The 24,542-nt window shown below is 27.9% G+C and overlaps 2 protein-coding genes across 2 annotated transcripts in view; one reads left to right on the top strand and one right to left on the bottom strand.

The window, feature by feature from the left end:
- Position 1: 1 nt before the first annotated feature.
- On the bottom strand, positions 2–5,321 carry LOC105627011. Its single transcript, XM_012208294.1, has 4 exons — positions 5,221–5,321; positions 994–1,075; positions 207–489; positions 2–132 (listed from the first exon to the last, which is right to left on the bottom strand). Exons 1-4 carry the CDS (start codon positions 5,319–5,321, stop codon positions 119–121), a joined length of 480 nt encoding a protein of 159 aa, XP_012063684.1. The 3' UTR covers positions 2–118.
- A 10,156-nt stretch (positions 5,322–15,477) lies between these two features.
- The window catches only part of LOC105626957 (laccase-4-like), a 12,528-nt gene continuing 3,463 nt past the window's right edge, over positions 15,478–24,542 (top strand). The window contains exons 1-6 of the mRNA XM_012208247.1: positions 15,478–15,604; positions 16,094–16,193; positions 18,231–18,351; positions 20,712–20,922; positions 21,434–21,832; positions 22,947–23,309. Coding sequence (XP_012063637.1) covers positions 15,478–15,604; positions 16,094–16,193; positions 18,231–18,351; positions 20,712–20,922; positions 21,434–21,832; positions 22,947–23,309 — 1,321 coding nt within the window. The remainder of the gene's footprint in view (positions 15,605–16,093; positions 16,194–18,230; positions 18,352–20,711; positions 20,923–21,433; positions 21,833–22,946; positions 23,310–24,542) is intronic.

Below are 24,542 nucleotides of genomic sequence, written 5' to 3'. Positions count from 1 at the left end.
TTTTTTTTTTTTTTTAATCAAAGTTGAATACTTTTGAAAAACTTACATATGACTCAAGCAATACATTTTCTAATATAGAGCCTTCTTCCTGTTCCAGAATTTGTCTCGATTCTGGCATTTAATCACAGTTATCTAAAAAATTATAAAAATAAAAATTCTGAAAGAATATTTGAACGTTTATCTCCTAAAGAGTAGCATGATCATACCACATTGTTCCCAGAGAAAGTCCAAATATGAGAAACGTTTTCTTAATTCTTTATGCATAAAGTATTGCAAAGTTGGAGTAGGGGATTCAACTTTAATAGACTCTACTTCATCACTAGCTGTCTTTAGCCATTCAAATATTTGAATGATTGCATTTTTAAAATCATCTTCCTCCTTATAAGAAAGAGATTGTTCCACGTTGTTGAACAATGTATTCTCTTGTATTTGTTGTTCTAAGAGTGTCTTGTCGATCTGATCAAGATACGAAATACCATTGTATGCAAGCTGAAAAATTTTTACATATATATATTCTTTTGCTAAATAAAATATTAGATATAATTTGAGATTTTTAAATCATTGAAATCAAAATAATAACGAATAATGTCAGTTTGCTATCTATGAAACAAAATTGCTAATAAGAAATAATATCTATAACGAATATATATACAATGCATATATACTTTATTAAAATCAAATCCATACATAGTCAGGAACTGTAGTGACCTTATCTGCCAAAGAAAATGTCTATTTTTTGACGGTATAGTTCTAGGCAGCAGAAAAAAATTGAAAGCCTCCGCAGTGTATTTATTCTCATCGTGAACTCGTTGAAATGTCGAAATACCGAATTGAATTATTATATACGGTTGAATGTGACTCTTATTTTTCTCGTAGCGCTCGTGTATGGAATCGAATAAGCTACGGTAAAATATCAAATATTATCATCATCATCCATCAAAATCTTACTTATCCGAATTCGTACCCGACAGTATAAACTAACCTATTTCTTACATCATCGCTTTCTATGTCTGTGAATTCTCCATCAATCGCTATGAAACTAGCGTTTTTCAACGTATGTTCCAGATGCGGACACCTTGTTGAAGTTCTGATTCGAGACTTTAATCATAATATTTTTTCGCACGTGCGAAATAACTTTAAATGCAAAGTAATTCCAAGCGCGACCATCTACTGCATTTACTCCAAAGTGCAAAACGGTGTAATGGCACCATTGCGAATTGAACTCAGCTCACAGCTGTTCGCGGTGGTATCGCCATCATGCTTGCTCATGATACACTAATTTCCAATTCTTTTGTTGCTTTCAATAATAAGGCCGATGTTCATAATCGTCTTACTTCAAGACCGTCTTAAATAATGTCTTAAGACGCTAATGCAGTTCTCTGATTGGTTCGTGACTTCTTAAGACCGTACTTAAGAATATAAGATCTGACTATGAATACCCACTTAAAAGTACTTTTTCAAATATATATTATGAAAGTTTTCTATAACATTAGGAATAATTGTATCATTAATGAATATTTATCTGTGGATGTGATATATTAAAAAAATATATACATCTAATAATATATAGTAAAGTAAAATAAATAAAAATTTAAATGCGTAATTTTAAAAAGATAAAAATATTAAAGTTTTCAAATATTAAATATTAGATACGTCCTTCATAAAAGAGACATAAATGTGAAAGAAACATAAATGAATTTATTAATATCTATACATTTAATGTTATCTATATTGGGTTGACAAGAAAGTAATTGCGGTGTTCACTAGATGGTGTTGATTGAAGTTTTTGATATTTTGACGCTTCTATGTATTAAAATTATATGCTTGTTTGACAACTGAACTTTAGTCTTTATTCAGTAAAAAAATTACATCGATCGAACATTTAGTTTTTGTTCAGCAATTGTTTAAACATGGAGTGTAAAAATGAGCATTTTCGTCATGTTTTGCTTTATTTTTTCCAAAATAGAATGAAAGCATCTGAAGCTCATAAGAAGTTATGTACTGTGTATGGTGAGGAAGCCTTAACAGAACGACAGTGTCGACATTGGTTTGCCAAATTCCGTTCTGGAGATTTTTCACTTAAAGATAATCAATATTCCGGTCGACTTATTGATGCTGATGATGACCAAATCAAGCATAATTGAATCGAATCGTTATATAAGTATGCGGGAGATAGAAGAGAGGTTAAATGTATCACACACAACAATTGAAAATTGTTCACTCGAAATGTTTTGGAGTCGTTAAAAAGTTTGATATTCCTCATGAATTAAAAGAAATTCACATAACTCAACGAATCAACATTTGTGATTTACAAACGCAATAAAATCGACTCTTTCTTGAAGTGAATTATTACGGGTGATGAAAAATGGATCGTCTATAATAACACTAATCGAAAATCATGATCTAAGTCTAACTGAACCAGCACAAATCTCATCGAAAGCCGAACTGCATAAAAAAAAATAATGCTATTAATTTGGTGGGATTTCAAAGGTGTCATGTATTTTGAGCTGCTTCCAAGAAATCAAACGATTAATTTAGACGTCTACTATCAACAACTAATGAAACTGGAGGAAGCAATCAAAGAAAAACGGCCAGAGTTAGTGAATCGCAAAGGAATCGTCTTTCATCATAACAATGCAAGACCACACATCTTTGGATATGCGGCAAAAATTATTGGGGCTTGATTGGGATGTGTTGCTACTTGTCCCTCACTTGATCTTGCACCCTCGGACTACCATTTATTTCGATCATTGCAAAACTTTTTGAATGGAAAAACTTTCCAATGATGATGATGTCAAATCGCACTTAGATTTTTATATCATCAAATAAAGTTATTTCGTTGTACAATACAAAAAAATTGGCTTCAGCATTCTTTTAAAAAAACGCAAGTACTTTCTTGCCAACCCTATATATATTTCAACTTTTCGATAAAAAATTTGTCATACATAAATATACACAAACATACAAAATTAACATGTTACAATCATATATGAAATATGTCCATACATGTTCATACATCTCTTTTTCTTTTGTAAAATTACTTTTTAGTGTAATAGAAATAATAAAAATAATGTGAAAACAAAAAAAATAATGAAAGGGCATTTTCACAGAAAAAAACAAATTTGAAGAAATATAAAAAAAATTGCTCATACACAATTATTAATTTATATATAATTATACATAAGGAATTTTTTTACATTTCATCAAACTTGATTTTTTTTTAAACAAATATAGTGTGAAAATTAATCTCTTAATTTTTTTTTGTTTTCACATTACTATTAATATTTCTATTACACTAAAAGGTAACTTTAAAAAAAAAGAGAGACAAACATGTATGGACATATATGATTATTAATGTTTACAACATGTTTATTAATATTTATGTATGTTTATACATATATATACATATATATTTATGAAAATTTTTTTATCGGGTTCTATGTTATTGTATTTTTACTTAAGTGCTAATTCCAATTTATATTACTTTAAAGTTTTTATTGTTAAAGTTTTATGCTTAAAATAACATTTATTAAAACTGTTTAAAGTTTATTTTTTACATTAAAATTTATTTTTGTTATTCTACATTTTGCAACTTAGAAGACATAAAAAAATGTAAACAATTTTTAATTATGTGAATTTCATCCAGAATGTTAATGTAAGAAAAATATGAGTAGCATTCAAAGATTAAATAAAATTTCCTTTTACGAAACACAGACAGTTGGTCTATCCTTGATATTAAACAAAAAAAAAAACAAAGATAGAACGAAATTTTCCAATAGCAAATTGATATCAAATAATGTCTTAATGATGTCTTTAACATCAATAAAATGTTATTAAAACGTTTCCTATTAAAAAAAAAATCACGTCACACAGTTGCATGAAATCATGTAATTAAAACATGTAAATCACGTAATGGATTGTTCCAAATGTTTCCAAATACATGACTTTTTAAAATTACGTAATTTGAAAAATATATTAGAAATAATTTCATTCATTATGTGATTTTATAGTTATCGAATTTTAAAGAATTGAATGATAGAAATAAAAGAAAAAAAAACATATCATGTGATGATATCATCACTTTTCAACTTCTTACTTGAGTTGTGTCGACTTTATCTACTAAAAAGAAAAATTTAAATAAACATAGTATTATTGATTACTCTTTTTTTTATTAATTCTTGAAGTTCAATTCACATTGACTTTTGTTACTTAACTAATTTCATTTTTTTAGTACATTATTCGTAAGAACAATTTTGTTGAAATATCTAAAAATTTAGCTATTACATACAAATCTAATCATAATATTTTTGATTGGACTATCAAAATAATTGTAGGACGCTTAAACTGCTTAGAATGTTAAAACTTTTTGCATTATTTGCATTATCAATGTTCTACTATATAATTATTTTGTTGATCCAACAAAATTATTTTCAGATTTCTAGCTAAATTTTTAGACACAAAACCATTCTTCCTATGTAGGTATTGAATAAATTATAAATTGAAAAAATATATTGTATAAACATTGTATAAAAAAGTATATAATATACAATTTATGAGAAATAAATGAGAAATAAAAAATTATAATTGAGATAAATTGAAATAGTTCCAGAAAATAATCTCAAAAATTAGCAAGAATTTTTAAGAATAGATAAAATATAGAAACAAATAAGAAGTAACATCATTAAATATAAATTTATACACAAACAAACATTTAACAAAATATCTTTCTTATCTTATCTTAAATTTCTAATATAATTCTAGAAAGAAGCGATTATGTTACAAAATGTAATCATTCCGATTTTCGCGTTTGCGAAGAACATAATTTACAAATTTATATATAAATTATATGCGCTATCAGAATAATTAATTAATTAATTAATTAACAGTATTTCGCGATATCGTTAATAACGTGAGAAATGCTCTGAGTAAAAAGGATACTATCGCGAAAAGGTCACAAAGTTCACGATTTCCCTGAAGATAAATAGGTATCGTGCAGATCCTTCGAGGAAATACATGTATATAATCTCTTCCGTGCCAAGAAACTATAAACGGCATGACATACACATTATAGTGTTTCCGTACTGAAACATCTTTCTATTAATCGAGAATCGACTCTCTCTCTGGCAATGAACTTGCTCAAGCAGCGCTAGTGTATCCGCGGCAACGACGCTGGACAGTCCTTACCTTCTCTCGGTGGCTTGCTTTTCCACGCTCTCTCACAATTCTCTGGCTATCTCAGCTAACAAATCCCGATCCGCCAGGTACACCATGCTCTTCAGATTTGGGATTTTTGTTGGTCTGAGCTCTGTGGTCACGACCATCATCTACTTCACGCCCATACCAGGTAAGTAAAAGTCCATAGAAGGAAAAATTAAAAAAATCAATAGCAAAAACGTCTATTTTGAGACATAAATGCGAGATGAAAGTATATATACCCTGTGCTTTATTTATGAGAGCAATTTTCTTTGTTTATCGCGAAGCATTCAGCTTATATTTTAAAATATCAGATTGAAAGATCGTCTTGTACGGCTATATTTGGTATAGCTTTTTTGATATCGTAACACTTCTAGCAGAAAAATAAAAACGTTGCTAATAAAGGAATAACTGATAATGAAAGATTACATATATTTATTTTAATTGTTCTTGCTTCAAAATTTTTTATTAACGCTTGAATTTATGGATTACATTTATTTAGATAAATAGTTCTTACTCAGATTTTTTTTTGTTTTATTTTTTTGTTGTAATCTATTCAAAATATAAATTCACAAATATAAATATAATTTAATTGTATTAAATACAAGTATTTAAACAAATAAAAAAATGAAAATATAATATTTATCTAAACAAATGTATTCCAAAAAGTTCATTAAAAAATTTTAAAATATTGGATTGTCCGGAAAGTTTGTGCCAACTAACCTATATAATTTAATAAATGTATACTAAAATTTAAATTTTCTACGTTTCAATTTTCCTTCAAAATCGGCCCGAACTTTCCGGCAATCCAATATATATAAATTTCATTCCAAACAATTAATTCCAATAATCAAATGTTTTAATATCTATATGTTTTATATTTTTGCTTTGATAAATAAATGTTTTATATAAAATTACATAAAAATGTATATAATTTTATATAATTGTATATAATTTTATATATTTATATATAATTATATACAAACTTATATGTAAAATTATATTACGTTATATATAAAGTTATATGTAATTATATATAATTATATATATAATTTATATATAAAATATTTTTTCGGGACATTATCATATAAATTATATAAACATCTATTATTATTTCATAATTAAATATACAAAAGAATTCGAATAGAAACTGAAAAATTATTTTTTAATATTATTTATTATGTTATTATTAGTTTTATATTTATAATCAGTGCGATATTATAGTCATTTCCTGACTAATTTTATCCAAAATAAATTTAAAAAGTATACAATACAAAAATATCATAATAAAGATCAATTTTTATCAATATTTTATTAAAAAAGAATTTTATAAGAAAAGAAATAGAATAGAAAGTATGACATGGAGATATGGAGTAAGATTGCAATGCAAATAATGGTAATAAAAAGTCAATTTATGAGCAAATAATTAGATCAAAAATATAAAATGGTTTATTAGAGTGTTACTCAGTTAAAATATAATATGTAGGAAACTTTCGATTTGTCTTCCTTAGTTCATTACAATAATAAATAAAAGATTAAATTTACATTAAAAAAATCAACATTATATAAATTCGTATGTATCAACTATAACTAACTATATATTATATTATCAAATTGTTTCTCACATGACTCAAAGAGCAGAATATTTTTAATTTTATTAAAATTATAAATCTTTCTCTCTCTTCGAAAATTTTGAGATGAGAATTAAAATATATTCATTATGTTTTACTGACAAAATTGTTTACGAAAGATTTCCATAGGAAAAGAAATATAGAAGCTTTCCTATTCCGAAGCACGATATATCTACAAGTTGCTTTTAAGCATGCTTGAAATACTCTGATAGTGAAGAGGTGAATGATCTTAATAAAAATTTACCGTTATTTGCATCTCCGTTACTAATTCTACTGCAAGGATGCTGATTGCTAGAGGCTACATTTCTCGGATATACGAGATAGCATTTACTATAACAACTTGACATACTGTACTGTATTGTCATGCTTCTAAACATGCCATCAATCTTAACATTATCTGATGGAAAGCGGATAAAGAGTCTATCTTTTTGAAATAGCGAAAAAATAAAAAAAAGTTTGTTACTATAAAAACAAAAGTATAACAAAGATAATTTATTTATCTAATAATATTTTTATCTGGATGTACAATGATCTCTTTTTCATAAATTGATAAATTCATATCATAAATAATAAATAAAGAATTTTATTTTTATTTTATGTGCAGAATATAAAATACTTCTATTTTTAAAGAAAAAAATCTTGATATTATATATTTTTAAAATAATATATAATTAAATAAAATTTCACTTGCAATTTTACGTTTTATTTATGCAGAAAAATCGTGTACCTTATATGTAATTATTATTTTTATTTTTTCAAGTTTTGTTACTTTGTAAAAGTGGTTTGCCTTCTCACAAAAAAATGCAAATGTATTTTTTTAGTATATCAATGAAATGCAACAGTCAATGCATACATAATATTAAAAGATTATTTTGTATACACATTTATATGCATTTAAATAGCTCTAAAAGACTCGAATGCCTTGAATACAAGAAAGTAATTATATTAAAGTAAATTTAATTTTCTTTTATACTCATTATATGCATAAATTTTTAGCAGTATCTTTATACTGAATTTAAGTATAAGTATTTTTAAAATCATATTTTTATCATTTGGAGGTCATCTTTGTTGAACATATTTGGATATAAAAAAAAATATATATTGTACATATAAATATATATTGTACAGCTTTCCTGGTAATACAAGCATACGGTATTCATAAATAATACATTCATATAATATATTCATACCTTAATTTCACTCCGTAACGTATAGCATAAATTATATAGCAATAAATTTCTTGATCAATCCTTTCTATTTAGAAAGAAAAAGAAGAATGCTTTTTTTTATGTCACTCCATAAATGTTGCTAAAATGTATCAAAAATAAAAAGGGAATCCTGTGTGAAAGTATATCGCAATATCGATATATACGCACATATGATTTTGCTTTTCAATGTCACTTCCGTTTTAGAGATGCATTTGTTTTAGAGTTGAATTTGTTATTAGTCGTAATGTAACAGTGGTCAAAGTGTCAATACTTTTTTGTACTGACTAAATATCTTTCACTTTCTCTTCTTTTATACTTCAAAGAAGTATCTGTCGTGCCATATCCTTTGATTGCTTATGCCTTTTGACAGCCAATTTCACCGATGTTTTACTTTCTAATAATTTTAATTGTACCTTATAAACCAGTATATTTAAAAAAGTGCTAGAAATTTTATAATCTTTTTGCTAAAAGATTTTACTCGCTTGTTAATAATAGTCATTTATTTGTACAATTAGGAGACAAGATCTTAATGAGATCAGTTTTTTTTATTTGCGTATAAAATATATTTAAAACATTTTAAATTACTTCGATTATAATACCACTTTTTGAAATTCTTCAAAAAATTCAATATTTTAGTGTAGTTATAATTATCATTTTAATAAATATTAAAACATTCAATTTAGCAAACAAATAAATTAATTAAACAAATGAAATTAATAATCTCAATTTTTACAATAAATTAATTATATTACCAATATTTATCGAAAATGATTAAGAAATCTAAAATATGTTTTATCAGCTTCTCAAAATTGATTATAATAAAGGATAGAAAATTGTGAAATTGTTAGCAGCCTTAAAAAATATTTTTTCAACTTTTAATAACTATTTTAAAGATTATTTATTTGTGTATAATAATGTTGAACTATTTTTATTTTAACTTTTCACATTTTGACATTTACAACAGTTGTAATATAAATTACAAATCACGCGTAAAAATATTCCGATTCATTCCAGTTTCTCGTAATAATTTGTATTTGCTAATCAAATACATAAATTGCATAAGAAATAATTAATGTATGAAAGATGAATTGATTAATTATATCGACAAAGTGCTACAATTATACTGTCAATTTTTATTTGTCGTATTACTTGGATAATGAATAAATGAGCGTATATAATTTCCGTAGTTTCATCGATGATTATATTGTGATTTATATCGCATTTTTTATAGGTAATCGATGTATCGTATACACATACGTGATTGTGCATTTGCAATATATAATATTTGATAATCGAATCGATCGTCGCGATCAGCCTTGCGTAAATGTAACTCTCATATGAAACCACTTATTTCCTAGAAATTGTATTAGTGAAATACACGTACGAGACACTTGTATTTAATGGATTGTGAAAAGTACGAGAGATGCGTTTCGTCAAATTAAACGAGTGAAAGCGTCAATTATTACATAGTGAAGTTTTTCTGTGTACGCCGAAACCGTCCCAACTGTTGTGATACACACATTGATATTCCGAGAGTTTTATTTCGAAAATTGATAAATAACAAAAGTAGAAAATATATTTTGTTATTTTGTTAGATTGAACACAATACAGAAAATGAGAATATTTCCAACCTTTATACAAGCTTTGTATATATAGAATTAATGTATACTTATATAGAGCGAATAAATTATTTCATATTGTAACTATTGTAGAATCCTCTGCTGGCAAAATGAATTTCAACTCTTTCGTTAGTAATAGCTCTTCTACACAAAATATCGATGATGTCTTTAAAGATCCGAGTTGCGAAGAGATAAAATAATTTATTCAAGTATGCATATTAATTCTGCATATAAAATTTGTATAATTGGTATGTTTATAGTTGTTATTGCTATATTTTTTTCTTTAGGTATATATTCGAGATTACATTTTCTATTATATACACGTATGTCAAAATTATTAATCTCTTTTTTAACATCAAATCTTGATTACTCAGTGACTCACAGAAAGAAATCAATTGTTGTTAAACGCAAGAAATCATCAAGTAAAACATTTCTACATCTGAGAAATTTTCACTCAACTGCTGCTTAGTATAACGATTAAAACAAAAATTTATCAAAAGAAAACAGAACAGTATTTTTATCGCAATAGAAAGATACGCCTCGGGATACGTTCACTTTCTCACGTGATAAATAATGTTTTCAGTCTCTTATTGATGACTTCGATAATTTCATGACTGAGCAATTTCACTTCGAGCAATATTCAAGCAGTATTAAGTTACAGTGAATAATTGCATTACTAATTCTTCCTGCATTTTCATAGACAAATGAAGACGGAAATATAATAGAATTAAAGAGAGAGAGATGCCAAATAAGAGGGAGAAATAAATTATTATTATTCATGATAGATATTACTTACAAAATTAGGAAGTAATATTTGCTTGGCATGACGTGATAATGATCGTTTTTTAAAATGCCGATTAGATAACTTAATATCATTACGGATCTATATAATGCAATTTAATGTTATCTAATATGCATTAGATAATAACACGTAAAAGAAACGTAGAAATTTCACATTTTGTGATATGTTTGCTTCGGTTGTCGTAACTATATGAAATATTAATTACCAATTATTGCAGTGGAAAAAGTTTTTATTCATGTATTATTCTTCATATTATTAAGATTACTAAAAGATTAAATTCGGGGACAGGAATATTTTAAAGTATATCAATTTCGAAGTATAATGAGTTTTTTACAATAAGCCGTTACTTACCACTTATAATATATATTAGAGATAAGTTAGAATTACATAAATCTTAAAAAACTTACATCCAGCATTAATCACATAAGATCGTTATGTCACTATACTTCAGTCAATTAGAAGGGTAATTCTCAGAACAAACAATACATTATACATATAATTGATCAGTCATAACATAATCTAAGTTAACATAATCAACATAATGATTTTAAATTATAAGAAATGGAATTTAGCCATCTCCACGCAGTCAGTCACTTATTGACTTATTACTGCCTTATGTTACACTGCTGACTCGCTTATAATTGTTCCTGACTTCTGATTATTGACATATAGAAAAAACGATTTTACTGAAATATCTAAAAATTAGCTGGATACAAATCTGAAAATAATTTTGTTGGATCATCAAAATTTATGTAGGACGTTCAAACTGGAATGTCAAAACTTTTTTAGCATTGCTTATCATGTTTGAAAGTCTTATGTAGTTATTTTGATGGTCCAATAAAATTATTTTCAGATTATTTTTTGTATTTTTAGATTTTTAGCTGAATTTTTAGATACTTCCGTAAATTTGTTCTCTATGTTAATGGCTTATTACAGAAAGCTCATTGCACTACCTTTATAGGTTCACACGACTATTAATCTTCAAAACTAATCTTTCCTTTGTCTACTATCTTTAACAAGTTTGTTTGCAACATGTAGAGAAAATGCTTAAATTGTTACGATGATAGGAAATACAATCGTTTTCTCTATTGTTTCGTATGTTATCCGTAATTCATTTCCGCAGAGAAAATGCAAAGCTATGTCGTTTTCACAAATTTTAATTTTATTTAATCTTTGTAAACTTAAGTGAACCAACATATCTTAATTAGCTTTACATCATTCGTTATTTTATTCTTTTGCTTGCTATACATTTATAATAATTTTTAATTAAAAATTGTTCACTGATTGTTTAAAGAGAGAAGCGGTCTTGTTTGAAAAAAATTTAAGATTTGTTAGAAAAATAGCTTTAGAAAAAAGAGGCATTGCATTATAGATAATAAATTTTATTATCCACAATTTCTTTCTCTCCTTTTCTCTTTTTAAAATTAATTTTTATTATTTTCTATTAATTCAATATATATTTTTTATAGGTTTTACTTTATCAATTGTCTATCAATTATTTAATTTTATATTTCCAGAGCTTAATAAACAATATCTATATATCTCTTTCATCTTTTCTTTTTTTCTTTGCTAAAAAAGAAAATTTTTTAATATTGATTTTATATCTTGAAATAGCGCATCAAGAAAAAACTGTATTTATATTACATATGTTTTATACATACGTATTGTGTTAATTTGAATAGTTCTTTTGATACGATGTTATAACAATGTTCGCGAGGTATATTTCCGTTCAAATAACCAAATTCATTGATTTCATCTGAGTTTGTTATACAGGTACATTTAAAATATCAGGTACATTTAAATTATCTTTCTCTCTAGAAAATTTCGCTCGATCGAGCAACGATGTCGCAATCTCAGTGAATGACCGAAGAATCGCAAGCTTAAGCATATCCTGTTAAAGCGAAACGTCACTTGTTTTCCATAAAGTAGCGTGATGACTGTTTCTGTCCATCCACATACATAAGTAAGAGTGGAATCGATTGAGCATCAGTGAAAGCGAAATCTATACGTCGGCTGGACCAGCAGGAGAAAGGTCAGGAGATGAAAGTGTTCGCATAGGCCGATGGAGATGGAACCTGGAGTCTATAGTGCCGGGGATGGTAGGTTCGCCCCCCCTCGATCACAGGGGGGGGGGAGGCGAACTTTCACTCGTTACACAGCCTCTGACACATATCTCGGGTATACAGGTCGGCTTATGTTTAACGCCACATAGAAAATGCGAGGCGTTGGTACAATCGCGGGGATATGTGTAAAAAAACGGTTGGTTACAATCCTTGATCCTCGAATACTTAGACCACTGAACGAGAGAGGGAAAATGATACGTCACAATCTGTACGATCGCAGCAACAAAATTGGGCCTCCTCGTCAGTTGACTACCGGGTGCGCGACGATATCGGCCGTTACATGGCGAGTTCATGTATCGATAATTGACAGTGGTGCAGTGATTTATGAAAATCATTTTGTTCCAATCATCCTTAGGCATCTTTAAGACATCATTTTATTTCGCTTCATTTTTCGATTTCATTAGCCATGATAGAAAAATATTTGGTCACAAATGTCGTTCCACCTCATCATTGAGCTGTCATTTACAAGACATTAATTAGAAATCGATTCATACAATTATATTTAGATAAAATGATTAATACTAATTTATTATTAATTATTTCTACGGATAAAACAAGATTAAACCACATATCGAAAAAAAAACAGCTAGTATAGAGACAAGTTAAATAGCAAGCAGTTTCAGAGAGATTATTTTCTATTCGCAAAAATGATCAATAATTTTCGCTAATATTTGTAGAAAAGCTGAGGACATTTGTTTTATATTAAATTCAAAGTAGTAAAATAGTGTACGACAAATGGATGGAGAGATCGATATAAAATATAAAATAAAAAAATGCTACGTCATTTATCGCTTCAATAATTTCAGATCGATCCCGATTAACTTATCCGTCATCGATATACTGACATAGTCATAACGATTTTTTGCAACAATATTACAGGCAATTTATATTCGAGAGAGGAAAGGTTTTTATATCATCAATTTTAATAATCATTTTTACGTAAATGTTTTTCTATTGTTGATGACCCTATTGTTCAATGTAATTGAATCTAAATAAACGTTGATAGTAATGTAATTGTAATTTGCAAGCAGTCTAATATTTCCATGTAGCGAATGTTCGTAAAGTTATCGTGGATATTTTTATTGCAATCTGAGTGCTATTTTAATCGTTATTTTTTTAGAGTCCACTTGCGAGTTCATTTGCTTTAAATAGTTTTTACATGCGTAAGCGACTCAATCCTCACAGCGTACATAGGCATACTTCAGTCATAAAGCAATAAGGAAGTGAGGAGGAACGTGAAATAGCGAAAGGGAGCGGGAGAGAAACGTCGTTCCAGCCATGAATTTCGGAGTCTCGGTGTTCCTATCAGTCTACGACGGGGAGTGCAACTGTATCCGCGGTTTCGTTGTGTCGGTTCCACGTAAATGTCCGCAGTGGTGTAGTGACATAAAGATCTATATTCTTCCTCATATACGTCTTCTTATATTTTTTTTTGCGCATGATCGTTAAGGATACCTTTTGTCACGTTTCTTTTTGAGTTTATTTTTTTCTATAGCGTTATTTAAAAACATACGCTGCTTTTTGATAACTTCCCGCGTGTTGCGTAGTCATTAACTGCGGGATACGTTGCATCGATCACTTATTGACGCAAACATGACTTGAGTTTTCTAACGGAAGACTACATATGTACAAGGCTAATGCTTAAAAAAAAAACGGAATAAAATAAACTGTAGCAACGCAGTGCGTTGATAGTTGTAAATTAAATTGCGCACAGGATAGAATCTCTGGCACAGATTTGAAATATTTTCTAGATTTTGTATAAATACAAATTTTATATAAAAGTCGTAAACTACATTGAAATTAATTAATGGATTAATATATTCAATAATTTATTATACAGAATTTTTTAAATAATATATTATCTTATATTCTATGCGCTACAATGATTCGCTCCCGTACTGCAAATAGATTTTTATGGTGAAATTCGTGCGTGAAGTGTGAATAATGCTTTCAATCAGAACTTTCAGATATGTGATTCTGCATGTCAGACGCATGACCGGATTACGACACGTTATATGAATATTATACAATAGATTAGATTACTTTCTACGTAATACACTTTTACGTGACTTTTATGTGATAATCTCCTCCTAATCGGGAACGAAAGCAATCACATAAACGTCCCTGATCTTACTTGCTCTTTTGAGTTTCTTCTATTTACTTATAAAATAGAGATATTTGCGCACATTTAGAAAATATGATTACTATTTGTTATTCTTATCATCACATGTACATCCGTTACAAAATCTTTCAATGATCTGTTAACTTGCAATTATAATTGAATGAAGAATTTGTAATTTGAAACAGTTTTTAGCAATTAAGCAGTTGCGTAGAAGATAAATAGCATTTGATAAAATCAATATGTGATTAGTCATAGTAAATAATCATCTGTTAAATCTATCTTTTCAAATATAATCTTTGCAATTCGTTCATGGTTGTCTCATGAAAGTTGATTGATGAACGGTTTGTTTTAAAGCCTGGACCTGGAAGGAGTCTGCCTAACAAGAACGAGAAAAGCAACGAGGCAGACTCGACTTTCGATTTCATCTGTACAAATGGATACTCTTCTCTTTTCAGAGCCGGTTTCCTCCACTGCCGTTTTCTCCACCACCATTTTCTAATTCTTGACATCGACATTTGGCTCAGTCTTCAGCAGAAAATCATCAATCTAATTTAAAAAATTGACTTTTACTTATTAACAGAAACTTATGATACCTTGACAATTGATTATTAAATATACTCGCTATTTTAATAGCATATGTTCGCAATTTTCGTAATTTAATCGACGCATGTATGTTTTATAAAAATTAATTGTTCATCCAAAATCTGTCGATCTTTAAAGCTCACAAGGAATAAATGCCGTCACCTCTTGTTATCGTCCGATAACAACGTTGGTTGGCAATGTATTCTCCTAAATCTGTTCCTCATCATGTGACGACACCGACTACGTATATTTTACGATGTCTGGTGGTTGTTACTATGATCGTCGCTGCGGCCACGTTTTTGCATGTTAACAATTATAGGCCCAGTAAGTTGAAATAATTAGTATGTAAAAATTATACGCGCCGATATATTTAGGCTTGTGCTTCGTATAAGTTTGATAATCTTTCAATTTTCCCTATTCAAACAGTAAAAGTATACTAAAATATATTTTTATAATAATATAAGAAACTGAATACATACAGAATGTTTATTAAATAGCTGAATTATAATATCTATTAAAAACGATTTAAATCGTTTTTTAATAGGGATCAGCTTTGCTATGTATTAGCGATAATTCGTAATAATGTGCAAAGTGCATTTTTATTCTTTCTAATCTGCGCAACGACTCCGATGTGTATGCGCATCATTAACTTTTCTTTATTATATGGCACTTTCTATGTAGTTTGGACTTTCATCTCTACAGATTGCCGGTTTGTATTTTTCTCTGGTTGATGGGGGCAAGGAAAATTGCTTTCTTCGCTTCGAGTATAAAAATTTTTTTCTTTTCTTAACTCTTTCTATCCTTCTTTTTCAGAACAAACATTCCTATCCTGTGACAGACCGTGTCATCATTTGGATTGGCCTATGATCTGTCGAGTGAAACTCACGTTAGAAGTCTTTCAATCGCTCAGCAAGTAAGTCAGAAATCACTTATGCCTTACATCTGTCTTATGAGAATATAATATCCGTATATTCATGATATAAAATACAGGAAAAACTTTGTTACGAACACTGGAAAAAGAGTGTGGTTGGTATTAAATGAAATTCTAATTGAAAATGAATAAACCAGAATTTTCTGATTGAATCTATTATAATATTAATTGAGATAACGAGAATACTAACTAATTTGAAAAATTTCTGGTTTATTAATTTTCGATTAGAAATTTTCTCAGCAAAACGTCAAAAGACACATGATCCGTTTTGTTCTTTATGTGTTTATCAAATAACTAATTATCATGCTGATTATCACAGTAATGTCGATAATCGAAGGCGTTTTAATGATTTAATAAATTATAATCGAATTATAATATTTTTGTCTTTTTATATTTTTATTTCTTTTATATTTCTCTCACAATTAAAAAAAATTTTTTAAAGGATTTTTTTTTGGAAAACATTTTTTAATTAATCCTTAATTGTTTATTTTATATTTTGTTTTTTATATTTCTTAAAAAGAAATATAGTCGAGATATATTATATTGTATATATTATTTTATATTGTATATAATTTAATATTTATGAAAAATAGAAAAAGCGCGGTAAACAAATCAGAGAAGAAAGATTAAAAATTAGACAAGAATGCCTTGTAGGAAAATATTACAAAATATTGCGCAACGTTAATTTTCTATAATTTTTATCTTTATTTTGTAAAATGTTTTTATTATAAATGATAGCACACATCTTTATTATATTAAGGTTAACATGAAGTCACATTAATTTATTTTCTCCAAATTTCTTATCGAGAAAAATATTTAAATATTCAAACAAAAAAATAAACTCAAAGGGAAAGTATCTTTATGTATACCTAATAAAACACATTTCAGATCGTAATTGCCTCACGCGAGGAAACTACGATCTATTTCTCTTCACGTGCGTTTTATGATATGATTACAGAGTTCCTTTTTGCGATTGCAACATTGCTGCATTGCATTAGCGATTTTTTCGTTGTTACGTTAACCAATGTAGCAATTATTTCAGCATAACGCTGCAAAAAAAAATGGTTTTAGACTCGGTATAATAACCGTTATGCAATTCTTAAGCGTTAACTGATGTAACGCGGAAGACTCCCATGATCAATCGTGCAATGTCCGTCGAAACCGACATGCAAAACAAATCGCGTTACAGGACTGTGTATTTCTATCAAGAAGATTAAATCGGCATATGGTACCTCATATCTACCTGCAATAAGTGCAAAGTTAAAGGATAAATATACAGTTTTTGCAAAAAGTGACTGAAATTGAAAATTTATACTTTTCATATAAAAATGAATAAAGTTAGGTATGAATCAGTTTTTAATAAAATTATTTAAATTTAACAATAATATAGTTTGAGTGAAAATTTTCTCATTTTATTTTAATTAGTTTTAAAAAAATCTACTTCTTATTGAAATAATTTTTTATTTAGATTTTAAATTATTGTCAAACTTTATATTACTTTCAAATACAGCATTAAAATCTGTAATTTTTTCATAACTTTTTCTAAAATATTTTGCTAAAAAATATACATGTGATATATCTATAATGACGATGATTTGTTTTGACAATAAATAATATAAATAGTTCGCTTTATTCCATCATTTACAAATCATGCAAATAGTCCATATAATTGCCTTATTCAATTGAAACATTGTGATTAGATTGTGTCATTGGATTGTTTTTCTTTAATTGCAATTATGATTTATTTTCATGCGTTTTTAAACATTTTTAAAAGATCGATGACAAATCTGTACAAAACAAATAAAAAAGCTTTTTTTAAAAATTTCGCTAATTTGTTTTTATGCATTGATAGGAGATAGCATAACAATTTGATTATAGTAGATGTCTAAAAAACAGATATATTATTACATAAAATATAGATAAATACATATTTTACGTACGTTGCATGATAGTTATATTCGATGTTTGCTTGATGTATATGCTTTAGGCAAAATTATGACTTTACGATATTTTTTATAGATCATGTGGTGACTGTCCGTTGAATCAGACAGCTTGCTTAGCCAATCATTGCATTTCCGCGGATGGACAGAGACGAGGTATACTTACGGCCAATCGTCAAATGCCAGGACCTAGTATTCAGGTACGACCTCGATGTTCAATCACCGATCAATAGTCTGAGTACATCACTTATCGCCGGGAATTCAATGAAGTTTACTGTAAAAGCGCAATTTGCTTACAATATCACTTGCCACTTTTCTCATACACTTTCCCTTTCTTTTTAATTAAAACATATTCCATAACAACTTATTCGCAAATTAATAAATAATTGAAAGTAGGAGATACAAAGTTATTATATTTTAATGCTGCAGTGGATGCGCATTAAGCGAATTTTCTATGCCATTTTGCTATTTTATGATGATCTGAGACACGGAAAATTTCATACAAAAAAAATAGTTTTTTGTTAAAGGATTAAAATAATTATCTATATACAAATCTGAAAACAATTTTTGGACTATTAAAATAATCATGTAGGAGGTGTTCAAACTCTTTGCTAAAATGTTAAAACTTTTTGTAACAAATTAAATTTACTAAACGTGACTTAATATACAATATACGTATAAATAAAAGAGCAAAAAAGCCAGATGTCATTAATGAAAGTTATATATTTAAAAATTACTTATTTCATTATTTTACATACTGAAGATGGTCTCGAAACGTTTATTTATGTTAATTTATGTTTATTTATGTTAATTTAATGAATTTTTAAATATATGATTTTCGCTAACGATATCCGGTGTGTGGTTTTTTTGCTCTTTTATTTATATTTTTGTAACAAAGTTTATGCTTAAATTTTCGACATAATTATTTTGATAATCGAACAAAGTTATTTTCATCAAATCTAAATTACGTAAATTTATAGATTCTCTTAATAAATCATTCTTTCTAGAATTTGGTATTATAAAAATAAATATTATCAGTTTGAATATTATCAAACTAAATCTATAATTAGTTATTAATTAAACTCATGAATAATTCATTTTGAATTTTACATCAAAAATCGAGATATTAAATAATGATAGATATTATTAAATTGATTAGTAATATAAGATTAATTTTATTAAGAACGTTTTTTTACTATTATTATATTTAGACTATAATTTTAGAAAAATATTGAGTTAATTGTAGGTATTATGTATATAATTAATTCATATACAGAGTCATGCATCGGTTATCGGACGGCTTCGTCAACATCAATATGCCTTCATTTGCAATCAGTAATTCGCAATTGCATGAAAATGAATGTTCTCGTAGTAAAATTAAATGTCGTGTGATGATTGAGACACGTACTCAATACTCTTGGTAATTGATTATACTGCATGAATATAGGAATAATCTCGTGCACGTGCCTTATTTAACTGAGTGAACACTTTGAAGTGAAGCAAATTTTGCTAGGCATCTGATTGCTCTTCCTCGGCCGCAAATATTTCGAAGCTTTAGAAATGTTGATTGAAATTAAGTATCTTTTTTTGGAATCAAATTAATTACTTCTTTTAGCAGCTTTTAATAAATCTTTTATGACATTTTATATGATATTCTTTAATATACTTTTAATACCTTTATTTTTGACGGAGAAAAAAAAATCAATATATCAACATCCATGCTATTTAAAATCTGATATTTGAATTTAAAAGCATTTAAAAAAGAAAATAAATATTATGCTTCTCAAAATAAATTTAAATTTCAGTGTTCGAATATTAAAAAAACATGTAAAATTAAAAGAAAAACAAAATTTTTTAATATAAATATAGATGAAGTTTTTAATAGATTAGTTATACGGAAAGAATAATTTTACTAAAAGATATTAAATTTTATTGAAGGCAGATCTAAATATAATTTTGTTGGAAACTCAAAACTAATTGTTAAGATATTAAAATGTTTTGCAGCATTGCCAATCATGCTTCAGATTCTTACATAAATTATTTGGACCAACAAAATTAATTTTAGATCTGCAGCAAAATTTTATATCTTATAGCAAAATCATTATTTCTATGTATATATACATTTAACATATTTATACCATTGTGACAATGATTTAAAGTAAAAAAAAAGAAACAATATATAAAGATAATTACAAAACATATTTATATTATATATCTGTTACAAAATAGTTACATAAATATAAAATACATTTATACATTTATGTATTATGTGTTACATATCTTCGTGTTGCGATTAAATAATAATCAAGTTTATAATTGCGTGTTCTTCTTTAATTCAATTTGAAACTATCTTTTTAAATATCAATTTAATTAGGCATTAATTTCTCAATGTGCATTACGAGTGCATGCGATTGTTAGGAAATTTTTTTTAGCAATTATTTTATTCTGCATGATCTGATGTTGACACAATCTTAATGTCACAGTAAACATATCTAGAGCGATTTTTTTTTTAGATTAAGTATCTAAATGCGAACTTTCATACAAGTTTACGCTTTTACAGGTTTGTGAAAATGATATCCTAGTGGTGGATGTGATAAATCGTCTTCCTGGTAAAGCAGCTGCGGTGCATTGGCGAGGACAAACACAAATGGAAATGCCTTACATGGATGGCACTCCGTTGGTCACACAATGTCCAATACCAAGTTACACTACTTTCCAATATAAATTTCGTGCTTCCATACCCGGCACACATCTCTGGCATGCACATGCAGGTTGCTAACTAATTATTATTTACGTTGAATATTTTATAAATCGCGATAAAAAAAATTTACAAAATTAATATATAATTAAAATTTATATACTTTGCAAATATTGCTATTGAATTAAACTACTAATTAATATATTTGTTTAATGTATTTAATAATAAACTAAAGCTAAATTTATTTATAAAAATATATTTTCTCGAGTTTTAATTATCTTTAAATAAAGATTATTTATGAAATTCTAAATTAATTTAAAAATGTTTTTATTTTTAAGTTTTACATTAAATGTAATTATATAATAATGAATTTAATGATTCATGCAGATATTCATGATATGATTTATGAGTTGTTTTAAATTAAATATAATCATATAACAATGGATTTAATGATTCGTGATATTGATACTAACTTTATATTATCAATTTATCTTTGATCATTAATTATTAATTATGATTTAAAATGTTTGATTGTGTGTGTGTGTATGTGTGATGTTTTTTGAAAAAAAAAAAAATGTTTTCAGGAGCCGATGTCACGGATGGCATTATCGGATCATTGATCGTGAGACAAGCGGATCTTCGAGAACCCCATCGTGCTCTTTATGACATCGACGATCCTAATCACGTGATCCTGGTGACCCAATGGCAACATTCGCTTTCGGAAGTACCGTTTAATCAGGATTATTTAAAACCGGCGATTCTTTTAATCAATGGGAAAGGTCGTCAACCCAATGGACCCGCAGTTCCTTTAAGCATATTCACGGTCATTCCAGGACGACGTCATAGATTTCGTATCGCTAATGCCGGAGGCGCTGGTGCATGCCCGATGACGCTTTTCATTGGTGGCCATTCGCTTCTCTTGATCGCGCTTGACGGACATCCTATAGAGCCTCGACAAGTCACATCAATTACTCTAGCTAAAGGTTGGAGTTTCGTTTATTTTCTTTGTAATCGGATCTCTGTGCAATTCGTCAATGCAATATGGCGATGCTATATAAAAAGAATAATTTTATTCAATTTTATTCAAGCATTTAGCAAAATAATTATGTAGGAAGCTCAAGCTGTTTGCTAAAATGATTGCGTTCAGCAGAGAAAGTAGCTTTGTAATTTGTTGTAAAATTCTTTAATATGATTGGTTTTTATGTATTTAGATCCAGTGAGGAACTAAGGGCAAGATCAATCATATTAAAGACAATTTTACGACAATTACAAAGCTGCTTTCTCTGCCAGACACAGTCAATTTTAAAACTTTCTGCAGCGTTGTCATCAACGCTTAAGCATTCTACATAATTATTTTGATGATCTAACAAAATTATTTTCAGAAAAAAAATTATTTAGATAAATTTTTAGATACTCTATCGTTTTTTTTTGTGTATATTGAAAAAAAATTTCTTAAATCTAAGTAATATTTTTTTAAATAATACTAAGTAAACACTTCCTTATTGCAAATAAATGTTTAAATTTAAATATATATTATTTGACTTAAATATTATTTTCCTTTTTTAATAAATATTTATTTGCAGTAAAGAAATGTTTTTAAGAAATGTTTAAATGTTTAATTATTTAAGAAAATATTACTTAGATTTCAAAAATTTTTTTTCAGTGTAGGTTTAACAATTTTTTGATATTGTCAAGAAGAAAATTGAATACGTTTGATCGAAACACCTTCACAATTTACATGCTTCATATTTTTTCTATTAAGAAATTAATTGCGTAAGAAATATTAGACACAAAAACAGTAAAAATATCTTGCCAAAAATCTTGAAAATTATTGATTCTTCAGTTGTAATTCAGCAAATGATAACATTTATTTTCTTAAACGCTTCTACTTTCAAATGTATCGAATCTTAAGTAGCGTTCGCTCGTACGTTTTCTACGTTTATCCTTTGAGATTTACAAGAAAGTTAGGATATTCAATACTATAAGATCGATAACCTTAACTTTACCGTTGCTCAAAGCAAAACTTCATTTCCCGATTTCTCATGATTTTCATCGAATACGCTGAGACTGATGAATAGTCTTCAATATTCGTTAAAGGTGAAAGAGCGGACTTCGTCCTCAAAGCGAGTAAACGCATCGGATCCTACTGGATGAATGTGCATACAGCGAAAGAATGTGGAACGAGCACGATAAATGGCGCAGCGATACTCAACTACAAAGGCAATTCGGAAAATCCTGCAGCAATGGCGGAAGCTATTGATCAGCGTGATATTGACGAGATAGGAACAGACCGAGTGACCGTGACGACGAATCCTGCCGAGAAATGCGGCGATCAAGAGAATTTATGCGCTATGGATATTCAAAGCATCCGTAAAATCCCGCAGATCCTGACTAAGCCCGGAATGGACGTGACACTGTATCTGTCGATTAACTACAAGATGCAAGCGACGGAACTGATAGGTGCGTAAAAAATTAATAGGAGCTCCCTAATGGGAGTGAAAGTGCGAATTAAGATGCAATCGGGATGTAATTGCACGGGGCATTAATTAACGCGGGCAGGCTTGAATAAAAATTCTGTTTAAGTTTCACCGCTTTTTTCATATTAATCATATTATATTCAAATCCGGGTTATTAAAATATTGCTACCGAGCATACTCTGTACATAATAGCGTATCTCGATTAGACAGCACTTTCACCATTATTATAATATTACTTTTTTTTATAATCACAGAACTTCTTTTCGATTAATTTTTTGATGGATTAAGAATTTATTTATTCTTAGGTTTAATGTATTATGATTTTATACATAAAACATTAAATCATTAAACCAGTTATATATAATGATTTTTTTAGTGCAAAAAGTTACATTATTATTAAAAATTCAAGCTAAATTAAATTTAAGAAAAATACGCGAATATATAAACATGTATCACTTTTAAATTTCGGCCAATTTGGTTGAAATGAAAATGCTAGAAGCTGCGATGTAGAAAGCTGATACAATTTCGAAAATTCTGAAATAAGATTTGAATACAATTTTCGAGGTTCAAGTTTGTAATCCTGATTATTGTGTGGAGAGTATTAAAAGATACCAAACAGAAGAAAACCAAACTAAAATTAAAAGATTGGATTTTATATCATTCAAAATCATATTACTTTGTTTATTAATTTCTCATAACTATTACTAACAAAGCACTGATGAGTGACACTACATTTTCATTAAGCTGTTAACAGAACGAAGATTTATTTATTTTTAATCTTACAGCTGTTCCTAAAGATTTGTTATAATTCATTATTTTATTATATTTCTTATCTCAAGATATAACATTATTTTAGTATCATCACTATAGTGGCTTTCTCCTGTCTTGTAAAGATTAATCTCTTTACAAATGTCGTAATAGTCGTCTTTGCACAATCATCACTTTTCATACACATGGAGAAGAAATTTTATAACGCTCGCTTCGCAGTGCACATCGAGAAAACATCGGTGTATAATCAAATTGATAAAAAGACTATATGGATAACTTTAAATTAAGAGAGAGAGAGAGAGAGAGAAAGAGAGAGAGAGAGAGAGAGAGAGAGAGAGAGAGAGAGAGAGAGAAGAGAGGAGGAGTAGAGAGAGAGAGAAGAGAGAGAAGAGAGTAGAGTAAGAGTAAGTAAGGTAAGTAAGGTAAGTAAGTAGTAAGTAGTAAGTAC

This window comes from Atta cephalotes (genome assembly GCF_000143395.1).
Source record: "Atta cephalotes unplaced genomic scaffold scaffold00007, whole genome shotgun sequence".
In the NCBI taxonomy this organism is placed as follows: domain Eukaryota; kingdom Metazoa; phylum Arthropoda; class Insecta; order Hymenoptera; family Formicidae; genus Atta; species Atta cephalotes.
Note: the sequence above shows the minus strand (reverse complement) of the source record. Positions and strands in the feature narration are given on the sequence as shown.